The sequence below is a fragment of the Anopheles coustani genome, chromosome 2, assembly GCF_943734705.1.
Source record: "Anopheles coustani chromosome 2, idAnoCousDA_361_x.2, whole genome shotgun sequence".
NCBI classification, from domain to species: Eukaryota; Metazoa; Arthropoda; class Insecta; order Diptera; family Culicidae; genus Anopheles; species Anopheles coustani.
This window is the reverse complement of record NC_071289.1, coordinates 16325250-16348447: the sequence shown is the minus strand read 5'-3', so window position 1 is coordinate 16348447 and position 23198 is coordinate 16325250. Positions and strand designations below refer to the sequence as shown.

The 23198-nt window shown below is 45.1% G+C and overlaps 1 protein-coding gene across 3 annotated transcripts in view; it reads left to right on the top strand.

Annotated features, from left to right (window-relative positions):
* Positions 1 to 20603, top strand: part of LOC131266541 (NPC intracellular cholesterol transporter 1) — a 35479-nt gene extending 14876 nt beyond the window's left edge. Inside the window, exons 2-9 of one of the 3 annotated variants that reach the window (XM_058269106.1) lie at positions 3745 to 3963; positions 6457 to 6981; positions 7059 to 7272; positions 10433 to 10618; positions 10689 to 12536; positions 12611 to 13486; positions 15021 to 15103; positions 18619 to 18756. In XM_058269106.1, the coding sequence (XP_058125089.1) occupies positions 3745 to 3963; positions 6457 to 6981; positions 7059 to 7272; positions 10433 to 10618; positions 10689 to 12536; positions 12611 to 13486; positions 15021 to 15103; positions 18619 to 18624 (3957 nt within the window). In that variant the 3' untranslated portion in view covers positions 18625 to 18756. Of the gene's footprint in view, positions 1 to 3744; positions 3964 to 6456; positions 6982 to 7058; positions 7273 to 10432; positions 10619 to 10688; positions 12537 to 12610; positions 13487 to 15020; positions 15908 to 18618 lie in introns of those variants that run through there. The other 2 variants (XM_058269103.1, XM_058269104.1) reach the window with 2 other exon arrangements.
* Positions 20604 to 23198: the final 2595 nt, after the last annotated feature.

Below are 23198 nucleotides of genomic sequence, written 5' to 3'. Positions count from 1 at the left end.
AAGTGGTTATTGTAGTGACCTCGGCCATCGATGGAGAAGGTAAACTTGTCACAGTGATTATTTTACGTTCGGAAAAGCAATGAATAAACCTTGTAACTCGACTCCGCTCGAGTCGTAGTCAGCTTCACTTCAGGAAGAGAGCGGCCGAAGGTGAGGTGGTGAGTGGTGCCTAATTGAAGTATGCCTTTTACGCCCTATGACCACTGGAAACCGGTCCGAGCTTGGTGCGAAAGGTAGCAAACAAACGACATCTCGATGATTTAAGACATGAGGCACAGGACAAGATATGGTGAACGCCAGTTCGTGACAAAATAAGTCTGTGACGTAGAATTTGTGTAGAGAAAATAAGAAGTGCTGTTTACATTTACGACCTCTTTAAAAATAATGTTCAATCAGCGAGCTAGTAGCAAACGTTTGGAAACCTATGGGAAACAAATTCACCGATCGTTCTGAACGCAAAAGCCTAACTCATTTTGTTCGTATATCTTTTATTTTCACACCGTTGGTTATGAGCTTCCGTGAATCGTGATCTCCGATGAACAATAAAACTGGGAAGCTTCACGCTCATAGTCAATGCGTCCCACGTGACCAGCTTGGGAAACCTAAGTTGATCAGAATGAACATTACAATCCATTGAACAGGCTATTTCGCAGTGAGTCAGCGCAAGTAGAATGCGATTGCTTTCCAGTAAATAAGCCAGTCACTTGAGGGGCTTATAATGCCTTGCCAATAAATTGTCTGTCTCAATCGGTTTTACTGGGAGGGTTAAATGTGTAACCAAGTTCCCCAGGAAACGAGAATCTATAAACTGGGTGAACTTTTTATTCATTACTTCCCCGTGTCGTACTCGCGGACGTTGTGGCAAAATTTGTAACGATCGTAACACGCAGCATTTCACATCTGGCAAAAGGAAGCGCACGACCGGTTGGGCAACAACACGTTTGGGCGCTGTCGTAAAACGGCAAACGAAAGATTAAAAAACAAACAACCATTGCTAACGCGAACTCTGGGAGACAACGGATCGTAGTATTTTTACATCGCACACTGTTTTTGGGCGGATTAAAAATAGGATTCTTAGGACGATCGAACAGACGCGTTTAACGGACAGCGTCGGACAATGGAAAACACGAGCGGCACACGAGCAGCCTGTGGACCATCATGATTATCATCGTCGCGAAAGCGCCATTAAAAACGTGCCGTATCGTTCACTACTACCTGACGAGGGTGTGGTGGAGTGGCTTTGTTTTGTTCGAGCAGAGAAGATGGAAGGTAACCCGAGACAGTTCCGTTAAGAATAAGTGACAAGCCCCAGAGCGCACGGTGTGTGACGTCTCACACATGGGACACAACTCCGAATCGCCGGCTTAATGGATGCTTAAATACTACGCCGTTATTGATCGATTGATCTCTTTTGATGGTGATGTCTGAAGATTGATCCTCTTTTAGCTAACCATTTATATGTATCGAACTGAAGAATCATCACGTTGATTCTAATCTTTGGGTTACTCTTTGGTGATTTATAACATGCAAAATATGTTTTGACTCAGATATTCGAATACTAAATTATCATTCACATCCCCAGAGTGAGCAAAAGAGCTACTACTAGTCGTCCCAGATACTTGAAGGCTAAATCCGGGATGCGAATCCTAAAAAAGGAAATGAAGAAGTAAAACAGAAGATATAAAATTTATGAACTCTAGTTTATATACTCATTCATTGTTTTGGGATACGAATTCCTCTTTGGAATACTGTTAACTCTTTTACTCACTTTTCGAATTTGTTTTTTGCTTAGGACTCAAATTTGTGTTGCAATTCCTAATTCATTTGCATTGCATTGCTTAAAACTCAAAAGTGCTATAAAAACTGCCTGTGTTGAGTTTAATCTATCACTGCTTCACTCACTAAGTATCTACTCTCACTCACTCGCTCTCACTCACTCGCTCTCACTCATTACGCCCATCACTAGCAGCGGTGGCATGATCCTTGCGATGTTTTCCCAGCACTGCGAGAGAACCGTTCCATGTACTTCTTATTCATCAAAATGCCCCATTGACTTCCGACTGTCGTTGATTGAATTAGCCATGGTCTGATCTGATAACGTCGCCGATGATGCGTCACACGAAAGGAAAGCGATCGTGGAGCTCGGTCGGTGCAGGAGAGAGGCTCACTTGAAATTGCCTCGGAAATGATCTCAAGTATGTGCCCTCATATTCCACCGATTGTCCGTCCTCCATGTGACGTCGCTGTCTGAGAACTGCCATCGTTTTACCTCCTGCCAAAACGGTCGACCACCGAAGGCGAAGGGAAAGAATTTCGGTGGGAAGGAGCACTGCGCGGGTCGGTCTTTTTGAACCCGCAGTTCACTGGCAAGCGGGTGCCACGATGTGACGTGTGAAATTGTTTGATTGAATTAGGGGACTTCTGCATCTCCGCACTACGACATCGAACGTCGCACTGAGAAGTACTCGCTTTTTAAACGCTCCAGGTGGCCTTTTCTATCTGCATGTGGTAAGATTGCTGCAGGTAGACGAGAAATGATATTACCCAGGAAATAACATCACGATGGGAAATAGTATCCAACCGTAGAAAATTCAATTTGTTACCAGCTTCCATCGAGAAGGTAGTGGTGCGTAAATTATCTAACAGTACAGTGAGGGTCCGTGATTTCATGGTTCCAGACGGCCGTGGTGAGAGCAGACGGCCAGGGTAGTCGTAGGGGTTAATTGACTTTGATGCTAATCATTCATCAGACGAGCGTGAACCCAACGAGACCTGCCTTGCCTGCCTGCCCCCCGTCTGTTATATATGATGTTTGCGTAAAGGTAGCGTTATGGGAGAAATATTCTTCTCGTTGATGGAACGTCGGTTAGTTGAATAAAATATCGCGCCGGGAAACGGGGAGTGGGGGAGTTGAGCTGTACGGTACATGTTCCTCGTCGAGTATCCAGTTTGCTGCCGTGGAGGAATTTTCCATTCTACAAACTGAACAGCGATATTAGCCACACTTGAACTTGATGCAACCGATCCAGAGATAGAACCAAGCAGACCTTCAAACGTTTCCATGACGCTAAATTATTTACGGACGAACCATCCAAGTAGTCATCCATGTTTAAATAGCTCTTAAGTTTAATGTTGTTGCTTGCTTTTCCAGTCGTGAAATGGAAATGTACGCGTTCCGATCGACTGGCGGCCAGTGATCGATTATTTTCAATTCGTCGGTGTTTATTTGTATGCATTGAAACGTTCTGCTTATCACATCCGGCTGGGAAAATGTGCCTCCTCCTCCTCCTGCCTGTACGGGTGTAACCACCGAGGAATAAATGTCACTGTGCGCCACAAGTACAGTCGTTCGGGTCCGTGTTGACAATTTTTGACCATTTTGGCACAAGATAGGTGACATTGAAAATAGGGTGCGAAAATATAACTGCCTAAGCCTTGCTGCAGCGGAACCAAAACTAGGAAAACTCGGGCGGAATGTGACGCGCGATGCAAGCACATCGTAATTTGGCCATTATTTAATTCTGACTGTACGATGATTTGCGGTGCATGTTGGCGTTGTGCATCTGTGGTGGTTGTTGCGCGGATCATTAATCTTGCGCCACATCATCGCCTGTGTCTTTTTCTCCGTTTTTGTGTAGTTTGCCTTCACCTTGAATGCTATAAATAAATATGTCACCGTTCGTAATGTACATTCTATCAATTTCTCTATCCTTAATTCTTCTTTCACTTCGTGTCTCATCTCAGGTGCAGAGTCAGTCCGCCGGCAGTAGCGATGACGGTGGCCAGTGTGTATGGTACGGCATCTGCAACGTGGACACCCTGAACCGGGCCAAGTACTGTGCGTACAACGGGACGGCGAAGGTGGTCGACGGCAAGACGAAGGAACTGCTGAAGGTCTGGTGCGGCCATCTGCTGGTCGAGGATGACGCAGGCAACGTGAACACGTGCTGTGATGCGGCGCAGGTGAGTGGCCAACTCCGCCGGTGGATCCGGTTTGTAGTGTTTATTTGATAAGGGACAAATGGACACGCCTAGATCATACAGGATTTTAAAGGGTGGATAACATCACCCTTCGGAATTTGCGTGACGACTTTTTTTTTGCGACGCAATAATTGGGGCTGGGTAGTGAGCAGGAGAGGTTGTAAATCCGCTACAGGGATTCGAATCCAGAATGACTCCATAGGATTCGATTCTTTGTTACTGATTCAAAGATGTGGTGAGTAGTGACTCTTTGACATACTCAATCTTTTGGGATTCTATGCGGCGGTTAATAACTCATTATGCACGGTTCAAATCGCGTGATGATAGTTTAGTCTGGTTGAAATCTCCAAAATGCTCTACTCACTGAAAAGAGCTATTTGATACATCACTAGCAATAATCCTATACTTTTGCTCCTCACTTAAAGTCGTACACTTCCGCTCCTCACCCTATCAGCATGGGAGATTAAAATTCTTTGCTAAAATTGTGAAGGAAAACCTGTCGGATACTAGCCGAAGAATGTCGCTGAAGCTGAAGAAATCTACCGTGTTGTAGTCGACTTGTGATCTCATGCAAGGAAATAGTATTGACGGCGGTGTGTAGCGTTTCCTTCCCAAAGCATGGGGCAATGGGGGACACGAACGGTGGAATGAAGAGCGCGGCCCGGTTGACCTTGACAGTGGCGAAAATCCTCTATCCGCCGCGTCCAGCTGCTTCCGCGTGTCACGCATCGGGACCGTGAGGCGAAGTCTGTGATGCGTAGCCATACATTAAGTATGGCCTGTTCCGCCCTACGCAATTGACAAACTGGCGCTTTAAAGAAGAAGCGAGAGAGGCGTCAGAATTGTGCGCATTCCCCGCGTTCCTGCGCAGATTCGACTTTTGCCTGGCCGAGCAAAGCGGAATCAATGGTACTACCGTTGCACGCGGTAGAGTGCGCGGTATCTGCACGGTTGGTGCAATAGTAAAGTGCCAATGATTGTTTGTTGCCAGAGACAGGTGCAGCGATAGAACGCACGGGTGTGTTTGCCTTAGTCTTAGGCGTTCGGTCGCGATGTCACCCGGAGGGGGGGTTGACGGACTGACGATGATACCGCTACTGCTCTGGCATTAGGCTGCTAAGGTCAACGTAGGACGATGCACCCGATACCACCACCAATAGCCCTCACGGCAATACTCTCGGAGAGGGCAGTGACATTCGCGAAGGCTGCAAGTTATGCTGATCCGCTCGATAGCTTGTATTCGCGGCCAAGTAACCCACTGAATCTTCGAACCGGTCCCACCCGGTGTTTGCAGTGGCTTACCTTGGGTGGGCATTGTCTTACGAATTGCGATCGTGTTTTGCGACCCGCGAGACAGACTTCAAAGGAGAACTTGAATTTCCTGACCCAAAGGTAAACAGAGCGGCCGAGACTTTCGGCGCTGTTTTTCAGGGAACAAGATGTCGGCGTATTCCCGACGTGTTCTACACCATTAGCTCTCAGCACCACCAGACCACCTACCGCGATGTATGTTTGCATCTGTATGTGTGTGTTGTTTTGCTGCTTCCTCGTACTGGCTCATGTTTTTGCCAATAGACTATTTTAGAAAGCATGCATTACTTTTCTTGCACGGTTCGTGCTTCTGCAATACTGGTGTGTTTACGGGGTTTGGCTTGATGGATGAGCTCTTGGGTAGAAAAATGAATGGATATCTCCCATCCGCGGATAGTGACTACAGCTTGTTGGTTGCCAGATCGCTTAAAGCATCCGCTGACCATCAGTTGGCAGTGTCGATTTTTTTTTCTTTGCTTCCCAAGAACCGAAACGTGTTTTTACGAATTGGAAAATGAAGAAGATCAACCTTAGCTGCATTTCCATTCCACGATTGCTCGTCATGGTCAGATTGGATTGGAGCAACGTTAAACTGAGGCTAATCTTGTTTGCCAAATGAAGGGTCACTTTTTCTCCTAGATACGCCAGCAATTCAGGGAAGGTTTAGGGCTTAAGCAATCATAATGTTGCTGTACCACTTTTAGTTTGGTTCTGGTTTTGGGAAATATTTTCACAAACAATCGCTAGCCTCTCCGTCTATATTTTTAAGCATCCCCTATTTTAAGGATCTGATCATGGAGGCATATAAAGATAGTCATGAACCAAATCGTATACCTTTCAACTTAGCTAAACATTTGGTCAAACGGAAATCCAATCCTTCGATGCGTAAAACACATGGTCCCTGATGTGTATGATAAAAAAATAGACAAGATCAGAAAAATTAGAATCGGCTACGGTTGAACTAAAAATTCCTCGATACAAATTTAGAACTCACCTTTAACTCACCATTAATAGTCAAGAGAACTTGCTGGTAGAAACAAAGTCGCATAATGCACAAATTCCTTTTATTTGTTGATAAGTTAATATTTCATCATTCCATTTAGTCTTCTTTTAATCTATTTTTTACTAAAATTTTAATTTTTACTCATCGCTGCATTGCGGCAGGTTGAAGTGCTGAACAAAAATGTTGCCTTGGCATCAAACTTCCTCGCCCGGTGTCCGTCGTGCATGTCCAATCTGGTGCGGCATATGTGCGACTTTACCTGCAGCCCGCAGCAATCCAGCTTCATAAAGGTGGTTTCGACGGAAGAGGTCGAAGCGACGGATGGGGAGGACACGAAGGACGAAGCGCCGTTGGCAACGGCCGGCACGACGACGGCCCAGCCCGCCAAGGAGTTCATCACGAAAATCGACATCCACATTACGCAGCAGTACCTGAACGGGACGTTCGAGTCGTGTAACCAGGTGTCCGTGCCGTCCACCGGCCAGCTCGCACTCGATCTGATGTGCGGCGACTGGGGCGCATCCCGCTGCAGCCCGTCCAAGTGGTTCCACTTCATGGGCGACGCGGAGAACAACCTGTACGTACCGTTCCAGATCGACTACGTGGCGCATAGTTCGCCCAACGAAACCATCGACGGGTACCTACCCTGGAACCCACGGATCGTGCCGTGCCATGAAAAGCTGGATGTAAGTGGTCGAGACCAGAGTAGACAGACAACAACTTCGGTTGGGTTCGTTTGTAATACTTCTTTTTTGCACCGTAGCCCAACACTCCGGCCTGTTCTTGTGTCGACTGCGAGGCGTCTTGTCCGAAGCCTCCGCCACCGCCTAGTCCACCACAGCCGTTCATCATCTACAACATGGACGGATACGCGGTGGTGATGTTCGTCGTGTTTGTCGTCTGCAGCGGATTGTTCCTGATCGGTGCCTGCTTCTGCCACTCGAGCACTGGTGCTGCCGCAACCGTCATTGGAGCAAGTAAGTATACGTCAGCTGTGTGTGCTTTTTTTTACTTCTAGTCTGGCGCTGTTTATGCCAACCTTAGCAGCGATAGCGTCCCATGAGATTGTGCTGTTTTAATTCCAAAATTATGTGGAAGATTTTTTTTTTAATTTTAAACTTTCAATGTTCTTTTACATCATATTATATTGGGAAAGCATGACGGCATGAGGATTGAATTGCTTCACATGATAGTAAAGTGTACAAAAATTGAAAAAATAGTTTTTTTTTTACAAATTTTACCGCTATACACAAATGCCAAAGGCTTTTCCGGTGTATTACGCTGCAGGATATGAATATGTCAATAAGTGAAGAATCAATCTATTACTTATACCAGTCTCAATGCATCAAAAATGGAATGTACAACATAGAACCGTGGCGAGAAATCCTTTCTCAATCGTAACCTCAACGTTGCTCAGGATAAAAAGAAACCCCAAAAGATTAAACCCCACCAAACGCGCTAGCGTTCACTCGATTTTTTTTTATTTCCATAAATTGATTTTAGTTCGCTGAGGTCAGTCTAGTACGTTCTTACCCAGTTCATGAATGATGCATCCCATCCCGTCTGTGGGTGGCAATGAAAGGATTGAATATTCGGCATAGATTTGCGGTTGATTATTATCCGTTTCCGAGCGAGGTGACATTGGTTGACCTCGAGCACGTGCCTCTGGCGACTTAAATTCTGGACTGAACCAGCACGGGCTTCCCACTACATGTCCTGTCTGGTTTTGCGTAATCAAATGTAATGCGATGAATTTAATCTCGTCTAACTTAATGTTACTTTTCTTCTGCTTTTGCGAAGAACGAACGGTACGTAGGCAGCATTAATTATATGTGTGCGTCCACAAAGAGACAAAAATGTAATAGTCCGCTTAAACAATTTAGGGCAATTAATGCAATTAAATATTCGATGTATGCAAAACTAAAGTTAATAATGATAAAACCATTGTGACCATCCCTGTGCCGGATATGCTCTACTGCACGATAGGAGGAGGTACTGGTTTGGACACTGTTCAGTTCACAGGCGTTGCGTGCTGCGCACCCATTGAAGAAGTTTTGTCGTATTGCGCTAAAAAGACGCTGCTACCCCATACCGGCGAGTAATGATTATTTTGTTTTTCAAACCGTTGAAAATAATGATGGCAATAAGCGACCGAAATGTAGATAACGATTAGATTGAACCACTGGCGAGCGAAGAAGTTCGTGCAATCGTCGTCCATTCAGGGAACAGTAGTTGTGTGTATACAAACAGAAGGTCCGCTGGAAAACAAATAACTGGATTATTTTTATCATTGCTACGATCGGGTTGAAATGATTCAGTTGGGTCTGGCACACGGTTTTGCGTTTCGGGACGTTGTATCTTATACTTTAGTGTAATTTTTCAACTTTGATTAAATCGATTTATATTCATTCTTGAAGTAAAAGAAGAATATTTTCAATCATGCGATTCTAACCTATTCTCGCCAATGTCACTAATCTACCGACACGGATTGTAAGCTAAGGTGAATTGCAGGGAAAAGGTTCTAATATGAAAATGCCCGGTACAAATCACCACAGGAACACACGCTATCACACTATTTCTGGACACGTCCAGCTCACATCAAAGGAGAAAAAAGAAAATCTTTATCATATTAATATACCCACAAAATCGCTTGCGCGCTGGATTCGATAACTGTAAACTGATCCCACCATTGTTCTTTTTTCGTTCTCTTTTTTCTCTCTTTTTCTTCGGTTTTACCAAAACATGAATTTGCGGTACTGAAAACTTGAAAACAAAACGAACAAAAATATTCAAACCAAAACCGAATCGAACAAACGCAACATCCGCCGCTCATGCATTCAACAAACGTCAACACCTCTTTTGCGCCAAAAACCATTTTCAAAACCGAAAAATTTCCATCGAACACCCACCACTCCCACAACAAACGACATGATCTACGAAAATATCAACCCACGCCCGCTCTTTATGATCGATGTGCCAACACGCGTGCCACTCGCTGTTTCCTGTGTGGGGACTACAACTATTACTACTACTACTACTACTACTGCAATTACTACTGCAAACATCATCTGTAGAACTATTGGTAAACGGTGATGACACGTTACCCTCGGACCTGCGGTCCTCCGTTGGCCGCAGACTGGCCGGTGGACTCTCCTCTAACAGTGGCGATCTGGGCACGGATCGGGAAGACTCACCCCTACAGTCGAAGCGCTCGAGTAGGTTTCTTTCTGGTTTGTTTGGATACGTTTTTATTCACGTTGTTTTTCGTTTACGCATCTCATCATCAATCGGCATCATATATTTGTACGTTACGATACTAGACATACTGTATTGGGAAATCATACGCTTGTGTGTATAGTTTGAAATCATCATAACCCAACGAAGACCATCAACTTTCACACGAAAAGCACTATACCTAGCCATTCACAGTTTGACATTAAACATCCTCATTGTGCTGCTTATAAATTCATGAAACTCCATTACTTTTACTCATTGGTGTATAATTAATCCCATTGGTTGGTAGCTTCATTGCATCAATGGTTTTAGGTTGGTTTAATTATTCAGTACAAATTACGTGCAAATTTTATGTTATTCATCCGCTTTTCAACACATTAACACCGAACTGGCACCAATCTATGTTCGCCCGTAAGGACTTTCTCAAGCTTTAGTCCCGACAACACTCATGTCCTTTGAAGCTTTATGTTGCTGTCTCGCCGTCGATGTAACAAACCCAGCAAGAATATTCTCACTATGACATGAAGTGGCCCATAACAGGAACAATTTCCACGTGACATATATCGACATATGTTGTACACACACACGGTTTTTAGGCTAGCAACGATCTCTTACGTGAAGATCTGACTCAAAATCAAAACCCAAGTCTCACGCATACCAACTATGTCTCGTTGAAACCTGTGTTGTTCTTCTCCTAGCACTCCTCTCCGCAACTCTCTGAAACATCTTTTCCGTCTTTCCTTATCCGTAAAACAATGTGCATGTGTATCGTAATTATATATAAATACTCATACATAAATGTTATGCGTCCTGTTAAACGTGAGCTTTGCTTTAAAGTGTCTCTAGTGCTGTCGCTGATAGATTATGTTTTTGTTTTTTTTTTGTGTTTTGCGGGAGCTACAGGTGCTACATGGGACGGCGAGCAAGAACTGCGCCCCCATCCGTCGGATATTGCCGCTGGTGACGATGACGATGATGAGTCGGGTTACTTCGAGCGCCTTGGAGCGAAGACGGAGACCGCACTGGAGCACTTCTTTACCGCATGGGGAACAACATGCGCCAAATATCCTTGGCTTGTGCTGCTCGGAGGTACGTAACACACCGTTGCTGACTGTTTTAAATTTTACTAAACTCGGAATGTTTCTTTTTGTTGTTGCAGGGCTTGTGTTTATCGTTACCATGGGTATGGGCATTCACTTCCTGCGTGTCACCACGAACCCGGTGGAACTGTGGGCCTCGCCGTACTCCAGGTCTCGGGTCGAGCGTGAGTACTTCGACTCCACCTTCGAACCGTTCTACCGTATCGAGCAGATCATCATCGCGGCGCAAAACCTAAGCAACGTATCGCACAACACGTCGAACGGTGTGGTACAGTTCGGTCCCGTGTTCAATCGACAGTTTCTGTTGGACGTGTTCGATCTCCAGGAACAGATCAAGAAGATTTCCGCTCCGCTCAACGATGGAAGCAACGATACGGTCGGGCTGAAGGATATCTGTATTGCACCGCTTAGCTCGAGCGAACGGCCAGTCGTGACGAAAGACTGTGTGGTTCAGTCGCTGTGGGGCTACTTCGGGGACGATATGGATAACTTCAACGACGAGGAAGAGGACGGCCAGGGCTACGTGGTGAACTATCTCGATAAATTGATCCAGTGCTTCGGAAACTACTACAACCCGGACTGTCTGGCACCGTACGGTGGCCCGATCGATCCAGCGATCGCACTCGGTGGGATCCCGCAGCCGGAGACGCCGGACGAGAAGCCAAACTATGCGCAGGCGAGCGCCGTCATCCTAACGTTCCTGGTGCGCAACTACCACGACAAGGAAAAGCTGCAACCAGCTCTCGCCTGGGAAACGGAGTACGTGAACTTTATGCGCAACTGGACGCGGGCAAACATGAGCATCGCGTTCACCTCCGAGCGCTCGATCGAAGACGAGCTGGCCCGCGAATCCCAGTCCGACGTGTCGACCATCCTGGTGTCATACATCATTATGTTCGCATATATCGCCATTTCGCTCGGTCACGTCAACCAGTGGAGCAGAGCGCTAATCGACTCGAAGGTAACCCTCGGGCTGGGTGGTGTGGCCATTGTGCTGGCCTCGGTAGTTGCCTCGGTGGGCATATTTGGCTACATTGGCGTACCGGCAACGCTGATCATCGTGGAGGTGATTCCGTTCCTCGTGCTTGCGGTCGGTGTGGACAACATCTTCATCCTGGTGCAGACGCATCAGCGCGACACCAAGAAACCGACGGAGACACACGCGGAACACATCGGGCGCATTTTGGGTCGTGTCGGACCATCGATTCTGCTCACGTCGGTGAGCGAAAGCTGCTGCTTCTTCCTCGGAGGCCTGTCCGATATGCCGGCCGTACGTGCCTTCGCTCTGTACGCAGGAATGGCTCTGCTGATCGACTTTTTCCTGCAGATTACGTGCTTTGTAAGTCTGCTGGCGCTCGACACGATCCGCCAGGCGGACAATCGGCTGGACATTCTCTGCTTCCTGCGCGGCTCCAAGAAGGACATGCCGACCAGCATCAGCGAGGGACTGCTGTTTAAGTTCTTCAAAAGCATCTACGTACCGTTCGTGATGCGGAAGCCGGTGCGCGTCGCCGTGATGATCGTGTTCTTCGGGTGGCTCTGCTCGAGTATCGCCGTTGCGCCACACATCGACATCGGTCTTGACCAGGAGCTGTCGATGCCGGGTGACAGCTTTGTGCTGCAATTCTTCCGCCACCTTCAGAAGTATCTGAGCATTGGACCTCCGGTTTACTTCGTGGTAAAGAACGGTCTAAACTACTCGATGCTACAGGATCAGAATTTGATCTGTGGCGGGCAGTACTGCAACGTGGACAGCCTTTCGACACAGTTGTACATCGCTAGCAAGCAGCCTCAGTCCACGTACCTCGCCCGGCCGGCCCAATCGTGGTTGGACGACTACATCGATTGGTCCGGTTCGTCGGGATGCTGCAAACAGTGGGCCAACGGAAGTTTCTGTCCGCATGAAAGTAAGTATTGGGCATAAGCAGTAAATTTTCAATTTTAAATACATCCCACTTACTGTTTTTTTTTTTGCTTACAGAAAGTGCCTGTGGAGCGTGCGATATTTCACTGACGCCGGAAAAACGTCCGGTGGAGAGTAGCTTCCGCCAATACGTGTCCTTCTTCCTCGAGGACAATCCGGATGTAGCGTGTGCCAAGGCGGGTCATGCTGCGTATGGCACGGGCGTTAAGTACCAACCAGATCCTGCCTCCGCTCTTTACAACGACGTTGGCGCATCCTACTTCATGGCCTTTCACACTATCCTAAAATCGTCCTCCGACTACTACGAGGCGCTCCGGTCGGCGCGAAAGATTTCCGCCAACATCACTAGCACCATCCATGCGAACCTGCGGCTGCAGGGCCGAAGCGAAGCGGAAATCCAGCAGATCGAGGTGTTCCCGTACTCAGTGTTTTACGTGTTCTACGAGCAATACCTCACGATGTGGCCAGACACGCTCAAGAGTATGGGCATTTCGGTGCTGGCCATCTTCATCGTCACGTTCCTACTGATGGGCTTCGACATCCACTCGTCACTGGTGGTGGTCATCACCATCACCATGATCGTGATCAACATCGGTGGCCTCATGTACCACTGGAGCATCTCGCTCAATGCCGTCTCGCTCGTGAACCTGGTAATGGCGGTCGGTATCAGTGTCGAGTTTTGCTCTCATCTCGTGCACAGTTTCGCCATGTCGGTGGAGGAAACGCGCGAGAAGCGCGCCGCCGACGCACTCACCAAGATGGGTAGCTCCGTGTTCTCCGGCATTACGCTCACCAAGTTCGGTGGCATCCTGGTGCTTGGGTTCGCGCACAGCCAAATCTTCCAGGTGTTCTACTTCCGAATGTACTTGGGCATTGTGCTGTACGGGGCCGCCCACGGGCTCGTGTTTTTGCCGGTTCTACTCAGCTATATCGGTAAGTGTCATTTGCCACCCGGTTCAACGTCATGCAAGCCAAGATTTTCCTTGCCTTCTCCTCGGCGACCCGAGAGGGAGATCCTCTACACTGATACAGACACACAAGGTGGTGTGCGAATTCGAGCTTTATGTTTACTCTGTTCTCTGTGCGTCGCAACTAATTTCCTTTCTATCTACGCTACCTTATCGGCTTTTGCAATCGTTCGCATTCGGCGGATTGTGAGTTATATAATTGTCTTCCTTTTGTGCAGACGAGTGACCCCGTTGTTTATGATCATCTTTGAAGGAAAAATGAGCTATAGGAATCGTTTCGTTGCTATCGTTGAATGAGCGGCTTTATCGCGTTTGTTTTCTTCTAAGTAGCTGTTAGTATGAAGTAATTTCATATTTTAAACAGTTGATCATATAAGATCATCCGCGCTTACGCTTTTGTTTGAGTGTGCGCTGTGCGTGATGAGTTGGTTCGCTGGAGAAGGAAACTACTCAGCTCGTTTCATTTCATGACATAATTCTTTCGTACCCTGAATAGCGAATGAGTTGTGTATTTTGTTTGTCTTTGCCTCCGCACGAATATATTTAGTTTTGTTTTTCTCCAGACCATATTATTTGTCTTCATACCAATTGCATCAATCGCAAGGTGGTTTTTGGCTTCATATTTTTAGTTTTGATTTCGTTAAACAAAATTGTTCAATCATGTTCCCCATTACCTAGAATCATTGAAGATTCTTCTACATAGTGTCTAGAACATCCCAGTCATCATATCATTAGCAGCAATGTTTTCATCTAAAAATGAATGTTTCCTAGAATAGTTTACGTAGATCCCGCGAGTGCGCCCGTCCGAATTTCCTCTCTCCACCATCGCGACGTTAGTTAAACATAGTTTCTAACACCTTGGTAATAACCATCGAAGCATCGCTCAGTAGGGTAGTAGTGCATGTTTCTTTAATGTATGTACTATTCGTTCGTATTAATCTCTTCGAAGTCGCACAACCAGAAAACATTTTGACCAACCAAAATGTTTATGAAAAAAAAGCAAGGTTCTTTCAAATACTCCCATCTCGCTACCTCTAGCGATACATATATGTACATACTCGCATATCTGAAAAAGCTCGTTCTGAGACCAAAATTTATTAATCCTGTAACGTATTCTTTTCTCCGTTTTTCTTCTCTTCCCATGAACCATACAAAAAACCTGTCCAATGCCGAAATAAATTCGAATTGGATTACCACCAAAACATATCGCGCGTACAACTCCCCGGGTTCCCTTCCCGTCTGTATGTGTGTCCATGACGTCCATGCATTACGCATTCGGGTGTTTAAATGTCACCGGTTTGGTTTGGTTCATCTGCACGAATACGGCAAAACGAAAAAAAAAAAACAAAAACCAAAAATCGATGGACAATCGTAATCAATTGTTGATGCATAATGCAAAATTCGTTCGATGCGGAATCGAATGCGCTGACGTGTATGTGTGTTTTTGAACCCGTCGAAAACAAAAATCAAAATCCCCCCTCCGGGCAACCGAATTGTAGGCGCGCCTATCAACAAAGTAAAACTCGCCAATCACCGACGGCAAGCGATGCAGGAAACCCAGGAAACGTCCCTGTCGACAACCGTAAGCAAACCCAACCCCAGTGTTGTGCATCACCACCAGCATCATCGTCATCACCACCATTCTCAGCCGCACACTAATAATAGCGCTCGTCCTGCCGATGGCCACCGTTGCCTTGATGATCCTGGTGGTCTCGGAGGCTGTTTTAGTGGTTGTTGTTGTTGTACTAGCGTAGTGTCACCACCACCGACATCATCATCCCCATTATCACAACCATCGTCGTCATCATCATCATCACGCACCGTCCCACCATCATCCTTCTCATCATTAGCACCCCTTATGCACTGCTTTCGCATGGTTTTGTGTTCTAGTAGTTCTAAGAAACGATCCTATCCCTGCCAAACTCGGTCTTGCAGTAGCGGCGCAGCAGGTGGCTGTTGCCGCTGTTCTAATCACGCTGTTTGGAGTAAATCCAGCAGTTTTAAGCACGTTTCCACTCCACCGAACCACCCTTCTCCGGCGGAAACAACCCGGTTTCAGCCGGAACAAATGAGGGCACCAGATGCTGCAGAGCGCAGGGGGTTGACTGGAGCCAACGATTGCGGTAGTTGCGTCGATCATCGGTGGAAGCTTGGGCGGGACCACCGGCATCCACCCTCGAAGTTCTGTTGCTTCCGTTCGTCCGTCAGGCAGCCGAACGAAAGCACGTACTATTCGAACACGGAATATTGCTTCAATGTCACTCTACCGATGAATGACGTGGCCACCATCGTGGGCAATCACGATCCTTGTTTTCTACCCACAACCACTGGTGGGATGGAATCGAAAAACATGTAAAATTTGCGCCCATCATTCAACTCCATTTGACCTGGCTTCGCTTGGTGTTTACTGCAACTCCACTAGCATCCCTCATTTTAAAGTATGTATCATTTATTACGCAACCTACCAATTTAGTGTATCTTGGTGTCGGTATGAATTTGTTAGATACACTTCGACCGAGTACACCGTCTGGAGGAGGGCCACGTTTGGTTTGTTTACAATCTGTTGTAGCCTGTTTAACTAGACTGTTTGAGGCACTCCACAGTACACGCCGATACTTACGAAAGTCTATTTAACTTTCACTGGTTCCACAAGCACTTCTTTGGTATTTTTCGTTCGTATGTTGTGTGTCATCATCGTCCATTGGAGATGAATAGTAACCACCAATGTTGTATTCGTCCATTGCTAATTAGATTTCAACATTTTACAAGAGAATTATTAATAGAAAATAGTGCATCCCTTTGACACCCACTCTTTTACAGCATCGTCATTTTTTTTAGTAAGTTGTCAAACCGCTTCTATCATTCTCCGAATATGAATTTAAAATTTTCTAAACATGAGCCGTGAGAACTGTCCACGTTCATAGCAAATTTGGCATTCTTTCTATCATGCAGGTGTACACAATTAGGTTTGGTTAACAACTTTCATCTTTAATTGTGTATGCATGAAATCCACACGAATCGATCCTATTCAACAGGATTTACATCCGTTCTTCCGTCTTTTATCCATTTTGCAAACATGAAGAAAGCTTTTTGCTAACCCATGGTAGCAAATGTCAATCGTTGTGCGTGTGAAAGGGATGTTGTTTTATTTTTCCTAAAGAATCTATCCATCGAAGGATGTTGATTGTTTGACCCGATGTGCTGTTCCTTCCTTTTATCCGTTTATTGTTTAACTTTACTTTCTGTTCTGTGAATCAACTTAGAGCGCACTAGCAATTGAACGCATATCATCATCAATCGATTGCGGGGGGGAAGGGGAGCTAAGGCAAAGTAGCAGCAAAAATTCTAATCGTACCATTGTTGTTTCGTTTCCCTTTTTTCTTTTTCCATATCCGTGTTTTTCTTGACGGCGTTTCTCACCCCGTTCATCTTGCTATTGTACTTCTGCCCTTCTCGATCCTGATACGCCCGTGTGTTGTACTCGTCCGTTTGTTGCGTACGAAATGTTGTCGCTGCAGCTGCACCGGGATGAAAGAATATTTATGTTTGAACGGATCGAGGCCGATATACACGGTTACTAAGTATTCCGTCGATGATTGTGCTTTTCTACATTCGTTTCAGTTTCTTTGATTTTCCTAGAGTCTTTCTTTTCGTTATTGTTTTTGTTTGTCAACCAAGAATATAGAACTCATTTGATCAATCTTCTTTCTGTGCGTGCCTTTCTCTCTATATGCTATGGTACAGATATTGTATTGGAAGGATACTGTTCACCGTATCTTGCCAAATGCTCATCGATAAATGTGCAGCTCATATGTTTTAGTATGTTTGCAAACGTCGTGTTCCTTTGGTTTGGCCTTTACCGTTTATTGTTTTCCCCATGTGGTACTTCGATCGTTTTGCACTATCATTTTCACATCTGTTGCACCAGTCTCTTATGGCTTATACCATGAAACAGACATTCCAAATGAGCTTTCAATGTTTATGTGTTGAAATTGATCGTATTTTTTTGAATTAGTAATTTTTTTGTTCAATCTACACAGTGGTTGATAATGTTTGGTGGAGCCTTTTTTCGTTTTGATATTTTAATATTATTTTGCGCAAAAGTGGCATTATTGGAGGTTCTAGTCCACCTTCGGATATGTTTACCAACCATGGGGTGCGCAACGCGGAAAATTTTCCGACAATCGACGCCCGACAATGGTCGCCAGTGCCTTTTTAGACATTGTTCTTAATCATGTTGAGGAAAGGTGCGTATTTTGCCGATCCCGGTCGGCATCAACTGTGGTACTCCTAGTGCATAGCGCTCTATCAATAGATGTATGCTGCTTTCTAGGGTTTCGTAGCGGCAATATACACAACTAGACAGAAACCACCTGCCCAAGGAGTGTCAAGCAATGAACACTTGCGCACGTGCGCCTATAACCCTATATTCACAACTTTGAATACTAAGTCACATTCCACACATTGTGTACATCCACATAACAGCGTTATCCCGGTCGTGGCTGAGGGATAGTTGGTACGATTTTAGCTTAAAGCTTTTAACAACGTTTTCTTTTGCGCCATTAACCTTTCCGCTGGGAGTATGTAGCATTTTTCACGGTCGTGGTATATAAATGGCATACCAGGGCACGGCAGGGAATATGTGAAGGGCAATCACATTCATAGTTGCTTTGGATGTAAGGTGTATTTTGCAAAGTCTTCTGTATAAAGGCCTATATACATTTTGAATTCTTTAAGATTGTGAATATTTTGATCAAACTAAATCGCTTGATAGCTCACGATATCTATTTGATTAATTTATGTTTCGAGGTTGTTGAATTTGCATTTTTTGTTTAGTTTAGTTATAGTACGTATTGTGTTTCCGCTAACTGTTTATTTATGTTGGCTTTATTTATTAGTCGGAATATGTTACCGTATCATCGTAGAGTGCTTCTCATAGTTATGTCATGTACAGTTCTGCTATTCGTGATGTATTTTCTTCGCTATCTTCCTTCTCCCCCTATCCGTACGCGTGGTTTTGTGGAACCGTTTTCGGATCACTGATTTCTTGTGTTTTGTTTACTTGCCCTTTTTGGACGCATCGTCGTCGTAACGCAGGCGTGATGCATCGCCGAAGAAGACGTTCCAGCGACAACGTCGCCAATACCCAACACCACCCCAATCCTGCTGAGATCGATGAGGAGCAGAATCCGGAGCAGTCTGCAGCGTACTACGACGAGGGCCGACAAAAACGACAATCCGCCGACTATGAATACGACCACGACGACATCATCCAGCACGACGACGGCGACGATAACCACCAGCAGCGACCACACCAATCGCATTACACTAAGGTTCAGCAGGAGCAGGAAAAAACCGAACACGCAGCAAGAAGGATTAGTGGAATCGCCGCAGCACGCCACCGAGGCCATCAGTCGCCCCCGAAGCACCACAACCACCAACAACATCGGACAATCCTCGACATCCACGTCCGACACGCCGTTCCTACAAGTCAGGATACCGAGGGGCTTACCGAGCCTCTTCTGCAACAAGCATCCTCCAGCAAGCAGGGCGCCCCGCACGGACCTATAAAGAGGGAAAGCCAGCCGAAAGGAGGGAGCACGATCGTGGAACCGGTACACCACCATCAGTCAAACGTTGAGCTGCCTGCAGCCTCCGGTGGCGCCAGCGCACCGAAGCTCTCGCCAACTTCCTCCAATTCCTCGTCGTCTCTATCGTCGAAGGCATCGAAAACATCCAAAGCATCTGCAGCCAGCCGGAATCGATTGCGCAAGAGCAGATCGAAGGACGCGCAGACGGAGATCGAGCACCCGAAGGCCCCGCTAGTAGTAGCGGAAGATTCCGAAGACTTGGACGACGAGGAGGAGGGTGTGGAGGAGAAGAAAGAAGATAAGGAAACCACATCGTCGAATCGATGGAGTCCCAGTTATATCACCGCCGATGACGGGGAGAGAGACCACGGGGCGGACGATAATAGCATTCGAAGTACCTTGCATTCGACGTCATGGAGTACGGCTTCGGCTTCCAATCGCGAGCGGGAAGAAACCAACAGGTGGAAGCAATGAAGAGCTTGAAACATTGCTTTTTGCGCGTGCAGACAAATCATTGCCGAGGAGAGTACAGGGGAGCATGGTGATCGGGAGTGGATGAACAACAGATCGTTATATATATATACATACCTATATATGCATATTTATATTTTTAGTCATGATGGTCCGTTGATCGGAGAAGAAGTTTAGATGTTCGGAGACCGTAAAATATACACCCACACACACACACACACACACAGTGGCTCATACGCGACCTATCGTTTACGAAGATCAAATGTAGGGTCTTACATTTCCATCAAAATTGCACAGCAAAATAAAAAGGCTAGAGCTAGCGAGTGATTCAACACAATTCTTTCTAAGAGCTACCACTAGTGGACCGGTTTTCCGTTCCTGACTACTGCCGACTCTATGAGATTGGCGTCGTTGTGATGCAAAGCAACAATTGAAAGGGGAATACAAACCTAATCATTAGAAGAGACATCGAAATTTCGAGAAATCGACTCATGGGCCTTTCCTTTAGTGATAGGAATCTTTCGCATGGAACACGGAACGCACAGGGTAAGCTTTATCCTGCGGCAATGTACAGGTAGTAGAAAACGGAAGAGATACTTGGAAGGAAAATCAAATAACTTGCGTAAACTCCAGCTCTTGTCTTGTGTGTGCGTGTGTGGCTTGGTATACATTTGTCTCCGGATGGATAGACATATTGAAATTAACATACATTTTATCGTGGCACGCTACGATGCTGGAAATCTCAGCTGACAGTAGGAAATTTGGTATAGGGATTGTAAAAACAAAGCAAGTAAAGTCGTGGAAGAAAGTCATGGTCATATGTTCGTGCGGTTTTGCTACTATCACAACAAAAAAAATGTAAAGAAATGGGACAAGAAAGTGATAATGATGGAAGTTTTTGCAAGCAAAATATGAAAAATATGGCAGGGTGTGCGAAACTAGTTGGAAAGGGTTCGTTGTGATTGCTTATTTGTTGGTTGTTATAGAATGAAAACAGAGTTTTGTAATAGGAAATGGTTCTTATCGAATCAAACATGGATGGATATGTATGTATGTATTTGTATGCGAGAGAGTAAAGAAAGGATAGTTGTGTTATGCGAAGCAAAAACGGGGGGCAAAATCAGGTTCGAGTAACGAATATGAGCATAATAATCCACGGTTGAATGCCAGTTCCTGCTGGGGGTGGGGTTGTGTGTTTCCTATTTCTGCCCGTTCCAATGTACGCACTTCGCCTAGACACAGTATATAAAGGGTAGAATGCAACACAGGCGATTCTTAGGGGTTAAGAAAATTATGCATAAAATTTGATGTCTACAACTGCCCATAAACTGGACAGATAGATTATAAATGCACATGGTGTAAAAATCAGGATGCGTTACATGATGTGATGGAAATGCGAAATGGAAAAAGAAAACAGTGAAAGTGTATGCGGCTCCCTAACAGTAAGCTCTGCTGCAAAAATCCGCTAAACAGTGTGTTTTGTTTAAAAGTTCTATTTCTGAGGTGTGAGGGTAATTGTTGATATTTGTTACGGCTGGAAGAGATCGTCGTATCGAACGAATGTGACTGTGATTCGTTTGTTCATTATGTCTTCTATGGAGTTATTATTTAAAAAAAAAAATAAGCTTACGTCATATATGCCGCCTTTGCAGTAGTCAAAGTTCGATTACGATTAGATAGAATTTCAGGGTTCGCGTGCGTTCTTTGGGACAAATGGACCATTGGCAGGACGCATGCTACCAATCCTTCCCTGTCATATCTTTGGGACTTGAAACAGCGTTGCACGAGGCTTCTTGGCCTCCCAGTGCCTTGCTCTTCGTATGGTCGTATGGCTTATTTTTATATCGTTGGAAAACTATAGAAAAACTCGTAGGTCCATTACAGGTGTGCACGCGTAGTACAGGCAGACATCATCCGGTTCTCGCGGGAGCTTCTCTTACCAGCTACTTGTGATTCCAATTTGTTTTTCCTATTTACTGAAAAGTATTCAAAAGATGGAAGGAGCGCGCCGCATAACATTTCCATACAAACAACGAACGCAAACCACAAACTTCGAGTTTGTGTTTCGTGTGCGTATGTTTGCAACAGTGCTTCTTCCTATTTGTTGTATAAGTGCACCATCCATCCTTTATAGTAATAGTGGAAGGTAAAACAAACGTAAACGCGTATACCACTGTGAGAAAAGCCTGTGTGTAGGTAAACGTTTATGTTATTCCGGTAGAGGAAAGAATGCAAAAGCAATGTTTATAAATCAAATCAAACGCTAACAATAATTTGCCTATTGCTTACTTCGTTTCAGTACCAGATCCTCAGAAGCAGTAGCGTTGTAGACGAAAAACGTTATGTACGTCTCAAACTAATACTTATATTGTCGCTCTGTTTAGAATTAGTCTTTAGGTTTACATTTTCATTTCAAACAAAATTTCCAACACAGTCGGCACACGGTATTCGTTGAGTGTATCGGCTTGTATGAATGTCAAAGCTTCGGTGGAAGCAAAGTTTGAACGTGAGAAGGGCTATATGCCAAGAGATAGTATATAATGTATAGAGTTGATCAAGCGGGTGAGGAGAGAAAGAACGTTCGTAAGTGGATCGATCGGGAAATGTAAAATAGTTAGACCAAATTTGGTGAATTGTAGGGCAACGAACCAACGGAAAGATAGGGAACAAATGTGACAACAGATTATCCTTTGTCACAGTTGCGCTCTGTGTAATGTGCGATCCGTTTCTCGGTTCGCTTGATCGAAGCAGTAACCATCACTGGGATTAGGATATATTATTGGTAAATTGTAATTTTCGTTTTTTTTATTCACGATTGTCGCTTCTATTCGCGATGATGATTTTATTCAATTTTGTGGAGCCAGTGAAGGTTATATTTTACATGCGATAATATCTGAAACCACAAACAATCGGTAATACGCAACACTAAACGTGCATGGTTTTTGTTTTATTCATATTGAAAACAAGTTGTAACCACCTTCAAACCAAATCCAAATGTTCCATATTCTCTCGCGATAGTGAAGCTGCTGTTTCGTTCAAATTACGGATTGTTTGCCAGTAGGAGAAAAAGGGGAAGAAGGAAATAAATTTATAAAATCCTAGACATTCTAAAGCTTGGGTGGGTGATAAAAGAAAATGTAAACTATATAGAAGAAAGAAATGAATTACTGAGAATAAAAATACAGTTTAAAAAAGTGCCCCGCCTAGTGATGAGAGTGGTTAGTAGAGTTGCCATGGAGACGCCTGGTAGTTTACGATGAAAGAAATAATAACGGATGTACAGTCCCACGTTGCGAACAAAAGTTGCATAAATACGTAAGATATTTGGATTTCTTTCGTACCGAAAATGTAGAATCCATTCATTGGTATCCGTTGACTGTAATCATTTATTTGTGTACTTATTATGCCATTTTCTTTTTTCGTAGGTTTACTTCACGCAAAGCAGGCTGAATTTTATTCAGCCCAGTCTATTGGGCGTATCCGTTGCGGTCGCACGTAGCTAGATTCACAGGAATGGGCTGCAGGGCGACAACCATCGAGTACTTGGATACAGTTACACACGCAAATACGCGCTGCAGGCTAAGCTTTAGTTCTTTATCGACGTAGTTAAGCAGA